At 43.2% G+C, this 15,591-nt stretch overlaps 2 protein-coding genes across 3 annotated transcripts; both read right to left on the bottom strand.

Annotated features, from left to right (window-relative positions):
- Positions 1-1,791: 1,791 nt before the first annotated feature.
- Positions 1,792-5,543, bottom strand: cd4-1 (CD4-1 molecule). Its single transcript, XM_052065186.1, has 6 exons — positions 5,485-5,543; positions 5,249-5,407; positions 5,031-5,186; positions 4,434-4,679; positions 3,867-4,250; positions 1,792-2,882 (listed from the first exon to the last, which is right to left on the bottom strand). The coding sequence occupies exons 1-6, from the start codon at positions 5,534-5,536 to the stop codon at positions 2,491-2,493; spliced, it is 1,389 nt and encodes a 462-aa protein (XP_051921146.1). The 5' UTR covers positions 5,537-5,543; the 3' UTR covers positions 1,792-2,490.
- A 5,379-nt stretch (positions 5,544-10,922) lies between these two features.
- Positions 10,923-15,515, bottom strand: LOC127600600 (igLON family member 5-like). Of its 2 annotated transcripts, none has more exons than XM_052065286.1 (8): positions 15,086-15,515; positions 14,848-15,009; positions 14,627-14,767; positions 13,066-13,305; positions 12,954-12,989; positions 12,520-12,656; positions 11,447-11,511; positions 10,923-11,335 (listed from the first exon to the last, which is right to left on the bottom strand). In XM_052065286.1, exons 1-8 carry the CDS (start codon positions 15,111-15,113, stop codon positions 11,260-11,262), a joined length of 885 nt encoding a protein of 294 aa, XP_051921246.1. In that variant the 5' UTR covers positions 15,114-15,515; the 3' UTR covers positions 10,923-11,259. The 2 variants fall into 2 exon arrangements, with proteins under 2 accessions (XP_051921246.1, XP_051921245.1); XM_052065285.1 differs by having other exon boundaries at positions 11,447-11,517; positions 15,086-15,511.
- Positions 15,516-15,591: the final 76 nt, after the last annotated feature.

The raw sequence follows: 15,591 nt of genomic DNA, 5'->3' as shown, positions 1-15,591 counted from the left end.
TCTGTTTGGTCCCCAAGAGGCACGGCTCCACGACTAAAACGGTGTTTGACCCAAGACACAGTGGGGCTAAGAAAATAATTTCTAAACGTATTGCAGAATATACAAGAAAATGCATGAGTGGTTGAACAAGGGCTAGACACATTTCTGACGTGGCTATAGCGCCCCTAGCCCCGGTGGAGCGCCATCCCCGGTGCTCAGTCTGTCCCAGTTGGACCAATAAAAGCATTCAGGGTCAAGTCATATGCGTTTGTTCCAGAAGCAATGCTCCAATCAAAAAAAAAAAAAGAATTGTGTAGAACCAATCAAATCTGCTTTATTTTATAAGGACAGTATTAACACGCACAAACAGTTGCCATATATAAACTGTCAGACACTTAAATTGCAGCGAAGCGAGTGTAAGTGTGGCTTTATTGTTCTACGGGAATATGAATTTGAGTACACACAAAGCAAAGCTGAACCCCACTGAACAAAACAAGGGATGCCAGAGTGTATGTGTGTAGTCAGCGATAGATCAAGCTGACACCCGCTTGGTGTTTGCTTTAAACAAGCGAGACTCCTCACCATAGAGTCTCTTGGCCCTGCAGGGGAAAATCTTTCACAATTATGGACTTTTGGTGCACTCCCACCCCACCCCCCGCACCCCCTCTTCTATTACATGACCCTCTCTGGACTCAGAGAGCGCGTTATCTTCCTTTTTAATGATTTTTATGGCCAATTATAGGTGTCCAAAAGCACGCCGGCGCTGAAAAATAAAAGCCAGAATAATCAGCAAGGGAGTGAAATGGACTCCGACTTGTAGACAAAGAGAGTGTGCTTGTATAAGGAAACATTTAGCCTGCGGGAGGAGGATGATATTGATGCAGATGGGGGGGCCACGGAGTCAAGTCGGTCCTGGGGAGCCTGATCAAATGCGAGCAAGCCGGGATAAGCATAGCAACTTGGCAATAATAGGTCTTAGAACTCAAAGTCAGGTGGCGATGGAGGTGGAGCGTACTTCATACTGCATATGTTGATTTTAATGCTGTGCATCACGGCTCGTTTTCTCGTGCAATAATACGACGGTGGGCTTCAGTACAACTGGAGTAGCTGACATTTAAGAACCACTTAATTGTGTTGCTCCTATACAACCACGCTCCATTTTGTGAAGTGCTGAGAACAAAGAAAACTACTGTGCCACAAAAAGGAAAAAAATTAACTCAGTATAGTCAATCTTAAAGATTGAGTGATCACTGAAAATTACACTTGAAACACACAACAGATTCTTTATCACTCTCTTTGAACACCCCCATAACAACTGACAAGTACAGGTTAGTAGTAACATTTCTACAGTAAATAAAAATTGAAGCCAACGTTTGATGTATTGAGCCACGTACTGCAATTTATTGTTAAAAATGACGTTTTGGTAAGGATGGTCTTATGAAAAGCATGCTTCATCCTTGGCATAATTTGCGAGAGTGTTGTCAGGCTCCTAACAGGGGGGGGGATGTTCCTTTCCGCCGCTAATTGGCTTGATGTGATTTCTTTCTGCCCGACCGGCTGTCAGATTGCCCCGTGTTGCATCACGGCAGATGAGAGTCACAAGGTGAAGCAACACGAACGTGTCGGAGATTGACATTAAAGAGGGGAGCAAACTTTACACCAAAAGTACAAGGAAGGGGGAAAAAAAACAGATGACATTCTGCTGAAGCAACAGTGTAAGCATCTGTCGTGGTGTGTGGGGGGGGGGACCTGCAAATTCTTGCAAGTGCATGCACCCTGGTGAAAAATTTAGGGGGTCTGAACATGATCCCTGAGGAGTGCCCCCTGTAAAGTTGGAAAGAGATTAGCCCAAACAGTTCCCCCGGGGGAGGAGATTTTCTTAGCTTTTATCCTTCAGATTTTTCAAGGTTCTCCGGCTACCTCCTATAATTGAAAAACGTGTTTATGTTGTGTTTATTTTAGGTATGAATGTAAGGACAAGACGGTATGAATAAAGGTTGGATGGATAAATCAGAAACAAGCAAATTGTCACTGTCCAATGCAAAAGCCTGCATGTACACGTTTTATTTTGTCGGAAAAACAGAACACCAACAAAATGTCTTTGTGTTTGCATAATGCGCTGCGATGCATTAAGCTTTTATGCGATGCATTAGCTTTTAAGCGACATTATCCGCTAGCGTCGGCACGCTATGTAACTCGCACTTTGCGCTTATTTTGAAACGCCGCGGGACATATCTCACATCGAATTACTTTGGGTTTAGGGTTCCAACAGAGACGGACGGACGGGGACAATATGAAAGAGTCGTCTGTTTGGAGATGGCTTTTCTTTGAGGAAAATACTCCATGTAGCCTTCAGACTGGTGGTGGGCTCCGGCGAGTGGCGCTGCGTCACGGCCACGGGAAGCGGATGTCGGTACGTATTGTATGGAGCGGCAGACGCCATGTCGCTGGCGTCTTGTGTTCCGCTGAGCCAGACAGACCGAGGGAGAGGACGATGATTCTTGAAACATTTCAAAGAAATTTTGTTTCTCTTACCCGTCGTCTGTGTCTCCAGGTGATGCAAATAAGCAGGAGAAGAACGGCGATGACGGCCGCAGCGCCGCCGATGCTCACGGGCATCCACGCACTCAGCCGGCGGCTGACGGCCAAGGTGATTTCCGCCGACGTCAGCCTTGTGGTGTTACGCCATAGCTCGCACCTCCACCTGCCGCCGTCGTCCGGGCCAGTTTCAGCGAGGACGATTTGCGGCGGGTCTGGACGGCCGGAGCTGAGCAGAGACCGTGCGGCGGAGCGCTCAGGTGGGAACCACTTGACCCAGTGGTCTCGGGGCAAGGCCTTGCCGAGGCTGCAGGTCAGATTGACGCTCTGGCCACTGTGAAGCGCCAATCCCGTGGAGGAGACGACTAGGTGGATCAACAGAAAGTCGCAAATGGTGTTTACTTTCAAGCTACCAAAGCCCGCCACATGTATTTCTCACCCATGTGTATTTTGGCCTGTTTTACTGCCGCTTGCGAGCCCTCCAATATGAAACAAGGGAATGCCACAACATTCAATCGCCTGCTACGAATGATCTTTATTTATTCATAGCGCCTAACAAAAAAAAGTTTGATTTGACAACATATTATCATTCTGACCTGGCCTTGAACTTTCGAGTTCATTTTTGGGCTCTCACTTCGGCACCGTACTTTCTGAGAACCATCCAGATGCCACCGCATTATTCTCATTGTGTAGTTTTCCCAATACAAAGAAGATATTATTGTTATTATTGTTTTATTTTGATTAAATTATACAAGGTTGCACTGTGTCTATTTACATTATTTTTTTACAATACATGTCATTTTTGTTTTACACTAATTGTATTGCTTTTCATGTTATTATTATTGTCATTGGTGTTTTGTAGTTAATGCGTCGTCGTGGGCTTTGAAAATATAGACGTTATTTTGGAATTGTATTTTTACCATTACACATAATAAAAAAAAGTTATAATTAGTTATTATTTGTTATTCTAATTGTCATCATCACGCTTCTTACAATGAGAATGATCCTATTGCAGCATGTTGCAGGGGTATCAAAGTTAAAGGCTCCCCCCCCCAAAGATTTGGACTTTTGGCTCTGCCGAAAAATTTCCATTTAGCTCTGGTGAAGCTTCTCTAAATCCGTGTAGGCTTTTTTTCCTGCCCCCCCCCCCCTGCCCAAAAAAAGACTTATTTTGCAATTGGATAATCAGTTTTTTCCCCCAGCTAATTTGGACGGGTATTTTTTTTTGGAATTTACGAGTGAATTTTATTTGAATTGTATTTTTCAAATGGATTTGACATGAAAAAAAAAAAGAAAGAAAAAGCATTTGACATTGGTCAACATGTATGAAGTAGCCATTGTCGACTTACCCCTTAGCACCTCAACACTCACAGTCCTGCTCAGGGTGTTGTCGTTGCCAAATTTGATCTTGCACCTGTAGTGTCCTCGGTCCTCTACTCCCCATTGTTTTTTGCTTAAAATCAAGCCACCCTTTTGGAGGTCAGCCACAAAACTTTTTCCCCGGCTCGTGTTTGACCTCCAGCCCTGTTCCGCCTTGTTTGGCGAGAAGACCAGGATCATCTCTGGATTTATGATGAATTGTTGGTAGAATAGCTCACCAGAACACCAGCTCACTTTCTTGACCTTCCTGGGTTGGAATTGTTCCCAGGAGATGTTAAAGGCAAAAGGGCAAGGGATGCTGAGAGACGACTGCTCCGAGGTGTATAGAGGAAACTCAGGAGCTGGTAAGAGGTCTGGGAAAAGGAGGGAGAAAGAATGGAAGCTCAGAAGCACTTTCATAAGCATGAAAAATAAAAATAAAAAATTCAGAGTGCAGAATTTACATTTTAAAAAAAATCAATGTCTTGTACAAGCTACTGATGTTTCCGATGACATGTCAAAAGAAGCAGCGAAATAATCGAGCAAAGGTGACTGACCGAGAACCGTAATGAAAAGCCAGGCCGTGTCCTCCCCATCGTCCTTGACGACAACGCAACTCCAGCGGCCGTTGTCTCGGCCCGTGACAGCCACTCGGAATTGTCCTCCGCTCGGAGTAATCCTCTCTCCCACCGGATTCAACCAGTATAGTTCCGGCTGGCGGTGATTTGGAGGAGTGTCCACGTGGCAGGAGAGCGTCACGACTTCATGGGACACCAGAACGGTATATTTGGTGTCGACGGACACTGGGGAAATCCAGATATTTGGTAAGATAAGATAAGATCATTTTTATTTGTCCCACACTGGGGAAAATTTGCAGTCTACAGCAGCAAAATTGGGGGGCGGGATAAAATGTTTCATTGCGCAAAATAAATGTTTCAGAAAAGAACTGTGGGATCTAACCCACGACCTCTGCACTGTGAGGTCGACGCATTAACCACTCGCCCACCCCGATCTGTTTTTTCGTGTTTGTTGAAATGTATCAAATCATACTGGCGGTATCGGTCCTTGGTATCGGTGAGTACTCAAGAGTCGATACAGAATCCTGAAAAAAGTGGTCTCAAACATCCCGATTTTGCAACAGTCTGGTAGCCCACCTGTGATTTTGGAGATCGTGAAGCTCTTCATTGGAGTGATTTCACCATGTAGGTTGGAGAGTCTGGAAAACACCACCGTGCCAAAGTCGTCCCCTTTGACCCCGTTGATGCTCAGTGCATCTTGGGAAACGGACAACCTGCCGGCCCAGCGCTCATCTGCAAACAAAGATGGTAACAACTTCCGATTGAATTTCCCCTCATGGCAACGCAAGCGCTACCTTGAGTGAAGGACCAGCCCCTCAGGGGATGCCGCCAGGCCAGCCAGCCCGATTGGAGGCGATGGTGGGACCAGTACAAGTATTTGCTATTGGCTTCCAGTCCATCCAGCCTCAGTGTGACCGTGTCTCCTTCTTTGACGTAGACCAACTTCTCGCAGCCTGGGTCACACATGCACTCAAAGCGAGTTCAAACAGCAAGCGCGGAGGGGAATCATCGGTCCTCACGTGTAACCTACTTGGTGTCCAAAGGAGCGCGGCCAGGACGAGCATCTCTATGATGACCTTCATGCCGGCCTGTAAATATATACATATACAGTTTTTGTATTCCATCCTCATCACATTGAAAAAGGACGCGCGAGAGAGAAGATCGTTTGTTTCATTCGGAATGAAACTCAATTTCAAATGAGCAGAAACACAGAGAATCATGAATCATCTCACGCCGGATGGAAGCATTTATTTCAAAAGAAGATGCGTCACGGGGCGGCCCGGTAGTCCAGTGGTTAGCACGTCGGCTTCACAGTGCAGAGGTACCGGGTTCGATTCCAGCTCCGGCCTCCCTGTGTGGAGTTTGCATGTTCTCCCCGGGCCTGGGTGGGTTTTCTCCGGGTGCTCCGGTTTCCTCCCACATTCCAAAAACATGCGTGGCAGGCTGATTGAACACTCTAAGTGTGAGAGTGAATGGTTGTTCGTTTCTGTGTGCCCTGCGATTGGCTGGCAACCGATTCAGGGTGTCCCCCGCCTACTGCCCGAAGACAGCTGGGATCGGCTCCAGCACCCCCCGCGACCCTAGTGAGGATCAAGCGGCTCGGAAGATGAATGAATGAAAAAAGATGCGTCACATCCGCTCTTCACTGATTGGTTGTTCAGGTTTGCCCCGCCTCAGAAATGCGCTGGGACAACGTTGAGTCTGGAAGTATCATCACTGTCCCGAAGGTCCGCCTTCTCAGTGTCGCCCGCCCCCCAAAAATAGGACTTTTTTTTTTTTTAGCAAGGATAAAGAATATATGCTTTTGAGTATTGTTATGTATGTGTTGGTATACTGATAGTCCATCTTCAAACGCACGGATGTGGTCAACTTTCAAACTATAAGATGAACATTTAAATGAAAAACTACAACAAAAAAAATGTATACAAACCTTTTTTTGTCACACTTTATGGTCCTGATAAGTTGCCGTGTTGGCATAATCAAACTATTTCCATGTGTTTCTTTTGCAAGTATTTCTGTTTGTGTACTATTGTATCATTTTTTGTTCTTATTTTTTGGTAACACATTCATACTGTTCAAAATAAAATAAAAAAAAGTTTTCTTTAATTCCTTGTTCTTGCTTTTAGTGCAAAATACATAGTGGCAAGGTGTGGATGTGGAGGAAGTGACGTCTTTGTGGTGGTCTTAGATTTGAGGAACTCGGCAGAGATTAAAAAAAAAAAAAAAGCCGCCGACAGTGGAGAGTGGGCGTCCCGCGGCGGGCTTTACACGCGTGTTCGACGAGGCTTGTGGCGGGCCTTGATTTAGTTAAGATTGTTATCCTGATTCGCCCCTCTCTTGTGCTTCCTCCCACACTTCGTCTCTTCCAAGAAAGACGGATCTCTCCCTCGCTCGAAAGGAAACCACAGTACACGGAGACGGCGCTCGAGGCTCCTCTCTAAACTTCTCTGAGCGGGGTTGTTAAAAGTTCTATTGGTTCTTGTAAAGACTACATTTTCCATTGGATCGGGAATGAAAAATAGAGGTGCGCCGAATATAATATGGGCCACAAAAAGCGGACCAAAAGATCGCAAGACCTCAATTAATCAATCAAGATCCCAACCGTAATTGACTTTAGGTCCTATCTGGCAGACAGGTCTTTTGGTGTTAACATTGGATGCTCCGAGTCCTACTCTGCCCCACTGTTGTTTGGTGTTCCACAGGGTTCAATTTTAGGTCCACTGTTGTTCACATTGTCTTGCTGCCTCTTGGGCAGAAATCATTCCCCGCTATGTGGATGATCGTTACATCAATGAGACTCTTTTCATGTGATCAATTTCATGTTTTAGCCACTCTTTGTTTTTATATGTCAGATTTTTTTAACTTAATGTACGGAATTGTGCATGCCGTCACGGTTATTTTTAACACGCTCTATAAATAGAGTTGTTTTATTTTTCACCAAGCTGAACACATACACTTGAGTCACATCGACATTCATTTTAGGGGGGGCAAATAGCAGCTCCCGATTTATCAACTGCCAATTTATCTCCCTTAGGAAACGTGCATGTGCGTAATGCCATGCCACACAGCAACAGCAGCAACAACAACACCGTGGCGCCATGTTTGTGATAATGAGAAGGCATTTGAGAAGGCGGCATGACATTAAGAAACAGACCATCTGACACGACAGCAATGTGGACTCTTTCAATTTTGGATTGCGCCATTTTCTTGTTTGAAAAAACAAACAAAAAAAGACGATAGTTTATATTTTACATAATGGTGTATTAACCATTTATTCATTCATTCATCTTCCGAGCCGCTTGATCCTCACTAGGGTCGCGGGGGGGCTGGAGCCTATCCCAGCAGTCTTCGGGCAGTAGGCGGGGGACACCCTGAATCGGTTGCCAGCCAATCGCAGGGCACACAGAGACGAACAACCAACCACGCTCACACTCACACCTAGGCACAATTTAGAGTGTTCAATTAGCCTGCCACGCATGTTTTTGGAATGTGGGAGGAAACCGGAGCACCCGGAGAAAACCCACGCAGGCCCAGGGAGAACATGCAAACTCCACACAGGGAGGCCGGAGCTGGAATCGAACCCGGTACCTCTGCAGTGTGAAGCCGACGTGCTAACCACTGGACTACCGGGCCGCCTGGTGTATTAACCATTACGGAAATATACCCAAAATATATTTTACCAAATAGTGTTCTCAGCTCACATCAGGCGCTGCTTTGTGAACTGTACATTCATGCTGTGATATTTCTTCAGTAAAGAAGCATCTTAAATAGCTGACAGTACGCGTCAAATGAGTATGTTGTACTTACAGTTATCGATGCCGACTCTGTTATCGAGCGCTGAAGAGTGATCACAGAATGACTTTTGACTGGCGGTGGAGTTGCTGTTGCAAATTCCCCCAACGCGCATGGATGTGATTGGTCTGAAAACAGAACCGCACAATCGCTAATTAATCGCCACGTCACAATATTAGTCATCTTCTTACTCACTCGTGATGACATTTCACATTACCACCGCAATTGGGTTGTTGGGTGTTTTTTTTTAAACATATTTTAGACTATTTTAAATGTGAAAGCGCTTTATAAATCAGCATGTATTGTATTGTATTGTATTGTATTAAATGTATATCGTTTTTTTTTAATCAGTATTCCACAAACTTTAGGGCAAAAGTGTGACTGCTACAAACCGTATGTAAATATAGTTTTAAAAAAAAGAAAAGAATAATTGTAATAATGGGGGCATATCCCTCGCAGGATTCATTATGTGGCATTGTGCGGTCTAATTTGCATATTTGCTTAATCATGTCTCTTCTTCACATCATTAGAGTGTGTAGGATCACATTTTCCTTGAGGGATAGACTTGAAAGTGATAAAGTGAATAAACACCGGGTGTGTGGCCACAAAGAAGTATTAGATTGGGATCATGGCCAGGGGAGGAGTTTAACTGAAAAGCACAGAAAAAGAAAACGAGTTCGTAGATTTGAGTTGACACTGCACTAATGTTTTAAATTAAAAAAAAATAAAAATAAAAAAACACAGTGGTCGACCGGTCCCATTCCCTTGTCTGGTGGTCGTGGCTGTTGCCCTACAAAGTCTGCCTGGCAACAAGTGGCTCCACACTCCTCACAAAGTCAACTTTCAGGATGAAAGTATAACTTTTTTAAAAAAATTGAACTTAATTTGACCTTCTGCCATACACATGCGCAACTGTTTTAGTGCTTTTTGCATAATTTGCTGTCCTCGAACAAGGACACCTTTCTGTGACGATTCCAGTCCCTCTGGATTTCTGCATGAGGTTAGAAAGAACACGTCCACGAACTAGCAGCCCCATTTCTAATTACAGTGCTCTTTTTTTTTCTCTACAAAATTCCATGCGGGGAAAAAAAATGGCACCGACATACTGATTTTTGCCCCTCATTCGGCAAATGTCAGCCTAAATCGTTGTGTTGTCTGTTTTCACGTTGAGTCGCTCACTGCGTGTACACAAGCTGATTTTGTTGTCGAAAATCACATCATCTGACGCGACTTTGCCTGCTGATAATTTTCACAAATAGAAACGACACCCCAGGTACGACTATGAGAGCCGACACGCTCGCGCACGCTGAGTTCATTTGTGTCTCTCCACACACAGACACACAGATTAATACACGCCGTTATGAAGCCATGAAAAGGTAATCCCATTGTTTTTAATGAAAAACGCCCCCATTTATGGAACAAACTGGTGAATTGTCTGGCTCAAGGGGGTCTAAGGAGAAGCCGAAGTACCCATTTTCAATCCAATTTGTTCAATATTAGCGATTTTACTTCACTCCCCATGTTTTTTTTCTGCGTTTTTAAGACAAAGATGACATTCAAACACCTCTAAACCCCCCCCCCCCCAAAAAAAAACAAAAATACTCATCATTTTTCTTTCAGTTGTAAGACGTGATTTTGGCAGCGCGAAACGCGAAATGAATTCTCCATTCAAGGCCCAGGTCATTAAATTCACAGGGCGACGCTCCATGTAAATGCTTAGAAAGTCCAAACTATTTGAGAACACTTACTTGGATGTCACCTTTGTGGTTGACAGGTGATCCGTCCAAGGCGTAGGCAGCCTCGCCCCCGAGTCATCTGCAAAACAATGAGTGCAGGGGAGAGAAAGAACAATGAAAATGGAGAGCGACGGAAGACACCATGTGGGTGTCTGATGATGTGCTCAGTGGAGCTCTGAGAGGACACATGCAGGTGTCTACTCGCCCCCCCCCCCCACACACACACACAGGAAGTCAGACAGCCATCAGTTTCTCATGGGATTACTCTACACAAGTTTTGGAAGTTGGCAGTCGACATCTGGAAATATCGTAGATCCCATTAATATATATTCATATCATTTCTTGAATATGCTTACATTTTGTGAGTTCAAAACCAAAGTGATGGCCTTGACCCGTTTAGATATTACGTAATTTAATAAGGGGGGGGGGGGGATATTGATCCAACAATAGAAGAGGTACGTAAATGCAGAATTAATAAACAGTCCACTTGAAATTGGATAAGTACATTCCGCAATGTATAAAACAGAAATACACATTGCATCAAATTGATATTTTATACATTATATATAAAATTAAAATTTTAAAGATAAACATGAATTTGGGATCAACTTTACAGAGACTTTGGTGTTTCTTTAAAAAAAAAACCTCAGTTTTAAATCACATTTTAGAACCATGACGTCAAGTCGGTTTTCCACTCATTTCCCCCAAATAATTCAATCAATCAATGTCATCGAAATGTGGAGGCAGTGACAATAATCAATGATTCATTTTCTCCCCTCCTTAAGTTGAAGCACGCGGCCTCTTTAGATTGAAATTTGGGATGCGCTGGTGGTTTTCGCTTCATGTAAGCGCACCTGTGTTCTCGTGACCGACTGCAGCAGTTGTGGGGAAACGCACCGACGTTACCCGACGCAATGCGTTTTCAAGTCACCGAACGGCATTGAGAAGACGGAAATAAGCATTGCTTTATTGAAGTTTGCCTCTGACATAGCCAGAGTCATATATATACAGACGATGTACACCACAGATGTCAAACCTTTCACGTGAACTACAACTTAGGAACAGAAAAAAAAAGGAAAGTATATCTTTAAAAAATAATAACAAAATAGGACTTGCGTCAAAATGACTCACGGGGATAAAACGCATCAAAGCAGCTCGTATTTCAAAATGCGCTGGAACTAAATTCATCGATTCAATTTATATTCAGCTTGTCATTGTCTTACTAATTCTCTCTCTCACGTCATCTTTTTTTTCTTTATTTTCCTTCAGTCGCTTTTTCAGCACATCGGAAGGGCGGGCGGCTTCTTCTTCTTAGTCGTGTCCGGCCGCCGGGGTGCCACGGCAGCTGTCGGGCTGTGATAAAGACGGGAGGTTTTTGCACTAATTAGTACAGCGGTGGCTGCCAAACGTGCCGAGTGAGTGAGTGGGGGGGGGGGGGGGGGGGATAAGACGGAGATGAAATACCAACGACACTGGCAGTATTGGCGGCCGCTCATCGGTTTTCTGGCGTTCATCTGCAGGAATCTCTTCTGAAGCTGGGGCGGGGGGGGGGAACAAAAAATAATTCTTGAGCTTTTGGGGGGGGTGCTCCCTCCTTGTGAACTTGTGATATCACTCTTCAAAACAGCTTGGTAGCAACTCCTCATCAGTTTTCTTTAACCTCGCAGTAAGTAGACTTTTATGAAGTCGTGCTTCTCACAGAGAGGACTCCTTTACTGACACGCTTTTCAAGCTGCAAGGCGATTTTTCGTGGCGGCTAACGTAACAACAAGCAGCCCATAACAGTCAAGAAAAAAAAAACACACACACAAAAAAAAGAAACTTACCATAAAACACATTGTGTATTTACTTAAGTTAACAAACATTGGCTTACAAAGTCCGCTCGCTTAATGCTAACGCGAGATGGGGAAATCCATGGACAGGCCAACAACACTGGCGTCATTATTACAGTACTTCTAAATTATTTAGATCTGAAAACAAACCGTAGCAACACATGCAGACAGAGCATACTCAATATTGACAGGCATATATTCTTTATCCTCAGTAAAAAAAAAAGGTCTAATATTACTGCAGTTGTGTTGTTCTACGTAAAATACTGCCTCCTGGTGGCCAAGGTGCACACGCCAGATGTAACAGGGCAGCAAATTTACGGGTGAAGCTTGAAATCATGATTGAATTGTGTTGAACTACATGTTTGAAAAAAAAAAAAAACAAAATTGCAGAGTACTATTTTTGTTTTGACGAAAAGAACAAATTTCGATATAGATAGAAGAGTTGAGCTGTTTTTATTCACGAGGTTGATTGTGGCACATAGTAGTCTCTGATTAATAATTGTGCTCAACATAGCTTCCATCGCGCCGCAGTCGATGACAAACAGTATTTTGACGTTCAACCCCGACAAGAAAGCTAAAGTTAAGAACATGGTCTTCTCATCTCTCAATCAATCATGTCCAAATCGGAACAAGAATGCTGTTCATTTAGAAAAAATAAAATAAAATAAAATAATGCTGGCAGATTGGCCATGTTTGTGTGCTGACCTTCCTTCTTCTGATGCGGCAAGACATAATCAAGACCAAGATGAGCAGCAGGAGCACCAGCAGGCTGCCACCGGAGGCCACCAGCCAAAAGCCCACTTTGGGAAGCGCCACCATGATGGGGCCAGGGGTCGGATGACCTGAAAATCAGCCCAGACAACAAAGTAGGTGCTAACTAAAAGCGCAACCTTGTTTCCGCCATCACGATTGTGCAATCGTACTGCGGGAGTCAGACTAGATTTTATTTTTGTATACGTTTAAGAAGATTCATTTTGATATGAGACTGTTCCTGTTAACATTTTTGGAGACTTCTGCAAGGCTGATTTTAAGATATTTTAAAGCATTTTTTTCCCCCCTAGAAACATTCACATCAACCAGGGACAGCGGTTACCACGTGGACATTTTATGCACGAAAGAGTTTAAAAAGTTCGAGTTACCCTTTGCACTTGGGGAGATGGTTGTCATGGACATTTCTGCGAGGACAAAAACAAACAGATTGATTAAAAAGTGTCCTTTCGGTAGAAAATGATGTGGATTCCTACGTCCTACTTTTCACGCTAAGCTCGATTTCCTCCATGTAGTGGGACCCATCGTGGTGGAAGACACATTGCCACTTCCCAGCATGGGACGCCTCCACCGGCTCAAGGCGAGCCAGGCCGCGATCCCATCGACGAGCGTCGCCGGGTCGACTCCACTCCACCCATGGCTCCGACGGCAGCCCGGCCACGCGGCAGCGCAGTACTGCCACACTTCCTGGGCTCAGGCCGTTACCCAGAGGGTCCACCGATACTGGAAACAATTGTAGAAATCGCATCGTTGACTCACAACACCAATTATTGTTTTGGTGGATTTAGGATTGTTTGTCCCTTGAGTTGCCCGTGTGCATCCACAGTTGTTTGGAATAGAATTTTATTTGTAATTGACATTGAAAGATAAACTGTCACTTATTATTAACATTTGTAATAAATTGCTGAAAAAACATTTTCAATGGCAAGTTAAACCAAAGAATGAAATTCAAAGTCACATAAATCAACCAATGGAATGATAACTAATTAAAACTAAGAACTAATTAAAATTTTAACCACATTTATAGTCAAATTTTGATATCGAATAGATCAAATTCGTGGAAAACTGTGGACAGGAAGTGTGACTTTAATTTAGATTTTTTTTTAAAGAAAAAAAATCTAAATTTGTTCTTTTCGTCAAAACAATTTTTTTTTAAAGAAAAAAAATCTAAATTGCGGTATCAATATAAATTGATATGACATTTGTTTTTTTAGCGTGTCAGGGAAATATGGAGAGAATCCACACATTGACGTCGCAATAACGTTTTCGAAAACTAAAACTATAACAACTGTGTGAAACTTATTGCACACATCGTACATATCGAACTAGGTATCGTGAATTACATTAAAATGAGGATTCCGATTGTTTTATATATTGGGATTGATTTTTATGATGTTGGAAACAACGGATGAGTTTAAACATTGTACCTTCCAAAAAAAAAAAAATTCATAAAATCATGGGTAAAAATTGTCATTAAAAGAAGAAAAATGAAATGAATTAAATGCCTGGTCCCAAAAAAATCCCTCACAAAAGTACACACACTTTATTCCAATGACAAGGTAGGTCTTTCATTTGTTGTGCTTTGGACAGATCCTTTTTCATTTTACAAATTCTGAATGTGGATAAATCCATTTTTTAATCTTCATTGATAATTTTGCGGATGAAAAAATCTTTCCTCCAAATTACAATGTAAGGATTCAGAAAATATGGCATATTGAGCAAATCGCATATTCATGAAGACATCAAAAATCGGTCTTTTTAGGAACCTTGCAGATTATTTAATTTAATCTTGACTTTGAACTTTGATTGCGCAACGGCACCCATTTTAAGTATGGAAAATCTTACGGCGCACCACCAAACAAAAATACCCCAAATGTTTAATCAAGTATTAATAGTGAAACAATGAAGACCTTCTGTTCAGATGTTTTAAAAAAAATACACCTTTCAATGACAGAAATCTGTTACGTCACTGTTGACAGAAAAAATAGTAATAAAAAAAATGTCGCCTGAATTGTTGGTTTAAAAATTGACATTCAGTGCTCACCCAAGACGACGGCAAGCGTGTGCACCGTTTCCTTGTTGTCCACCACGCACGTGAACTCCCCGGCGTCACCTTCCTCCACCGCGGAGATCTGCAAATTGGTGTCCTGCTTCTGTTTGGACCTCATTGCGATGCTACTGGTGCCTGGCAGAAAACAATACAAAAAGAATTAATAAGTAATTGGATTTGTACATTTTTCTTTGGGGCGGCGACACACGACATACCTCTCTGCAGCATGCGAGTTTTGCTGGTGACCCTGAAGAGGAGCTGGCTGCCGCGACGCCACACCAGGCTGGTGGCGAAGTTGTCCAGCCCGCACTTGATGACGGTCTCCTGGCCCGCTTTGGTGTGGAAGAACTCGGCCGAAGCCTGCAGAGCGCCAAGCACTGCGGAAAGAAAATACTGCATCAATATCGTCACAATGTATGATTATATGGTGTTCATACGCACATAGTGACTCACCCAGTGGAAGCCATCGGATGGTCTTCATGGGAGAAATTTTTCCTTTGAGAGGGGGGAAAGCTAAAAAAATGTTAAAAAGTGAAAGTGTAGTTTTAAATCCAGGATCGACGTGCCACACAGAGCTTTTGTGCGAGATAAGAAGAGCGGATTCCAAAACCACGCAGCTGCATTTTGATTTCCTTCCTCTCTTGTTCTCATTAAAAAAAAAAAAAGTTGGTAGGCTTGTGACTGGAGAACGTTTGTCATATTTTGAAGCACTCGTTAATTTTTTTCTGGGATGTTGAAAGTGCCTAAATAACACAAATTAATTGTTGATATCATTGATTTTTGAGCCAAACCTTAAAAATATTTTTGAAATGAAAACTAATCCCCAATTAGAAAATACATGATTTTAAAAAAAAGGATTCAAATGTACATGCCCATCTGAATTTCCACTTGGAAGAATTAAAATTAGATTTCCTCCCCCCTTCTACAGTGACCTTGCCTCTCAAGGCACCCTTTGAATC

The sequence above is a fragment of the Hippocampus zosterae genome, chromosome 5 (assembly GCF_025434085.1).
Source record: "Hippocampus zosterae strain Florida chromosome 5, ASM2543408v3, whole genome shotgun sequence".
Lineage (NCBI taxonomy): Eukaryota > Metazoa > Chordata > Actinopteri > Syngnathiformes > Syngnathidae > Hippocampus > Hippocampus zosterae.
The sequence above is the reverse complement of the archived record's forward strand: the minus strand, read 5'-3'. Positions and strand labels throughout refer to the sequence as shown.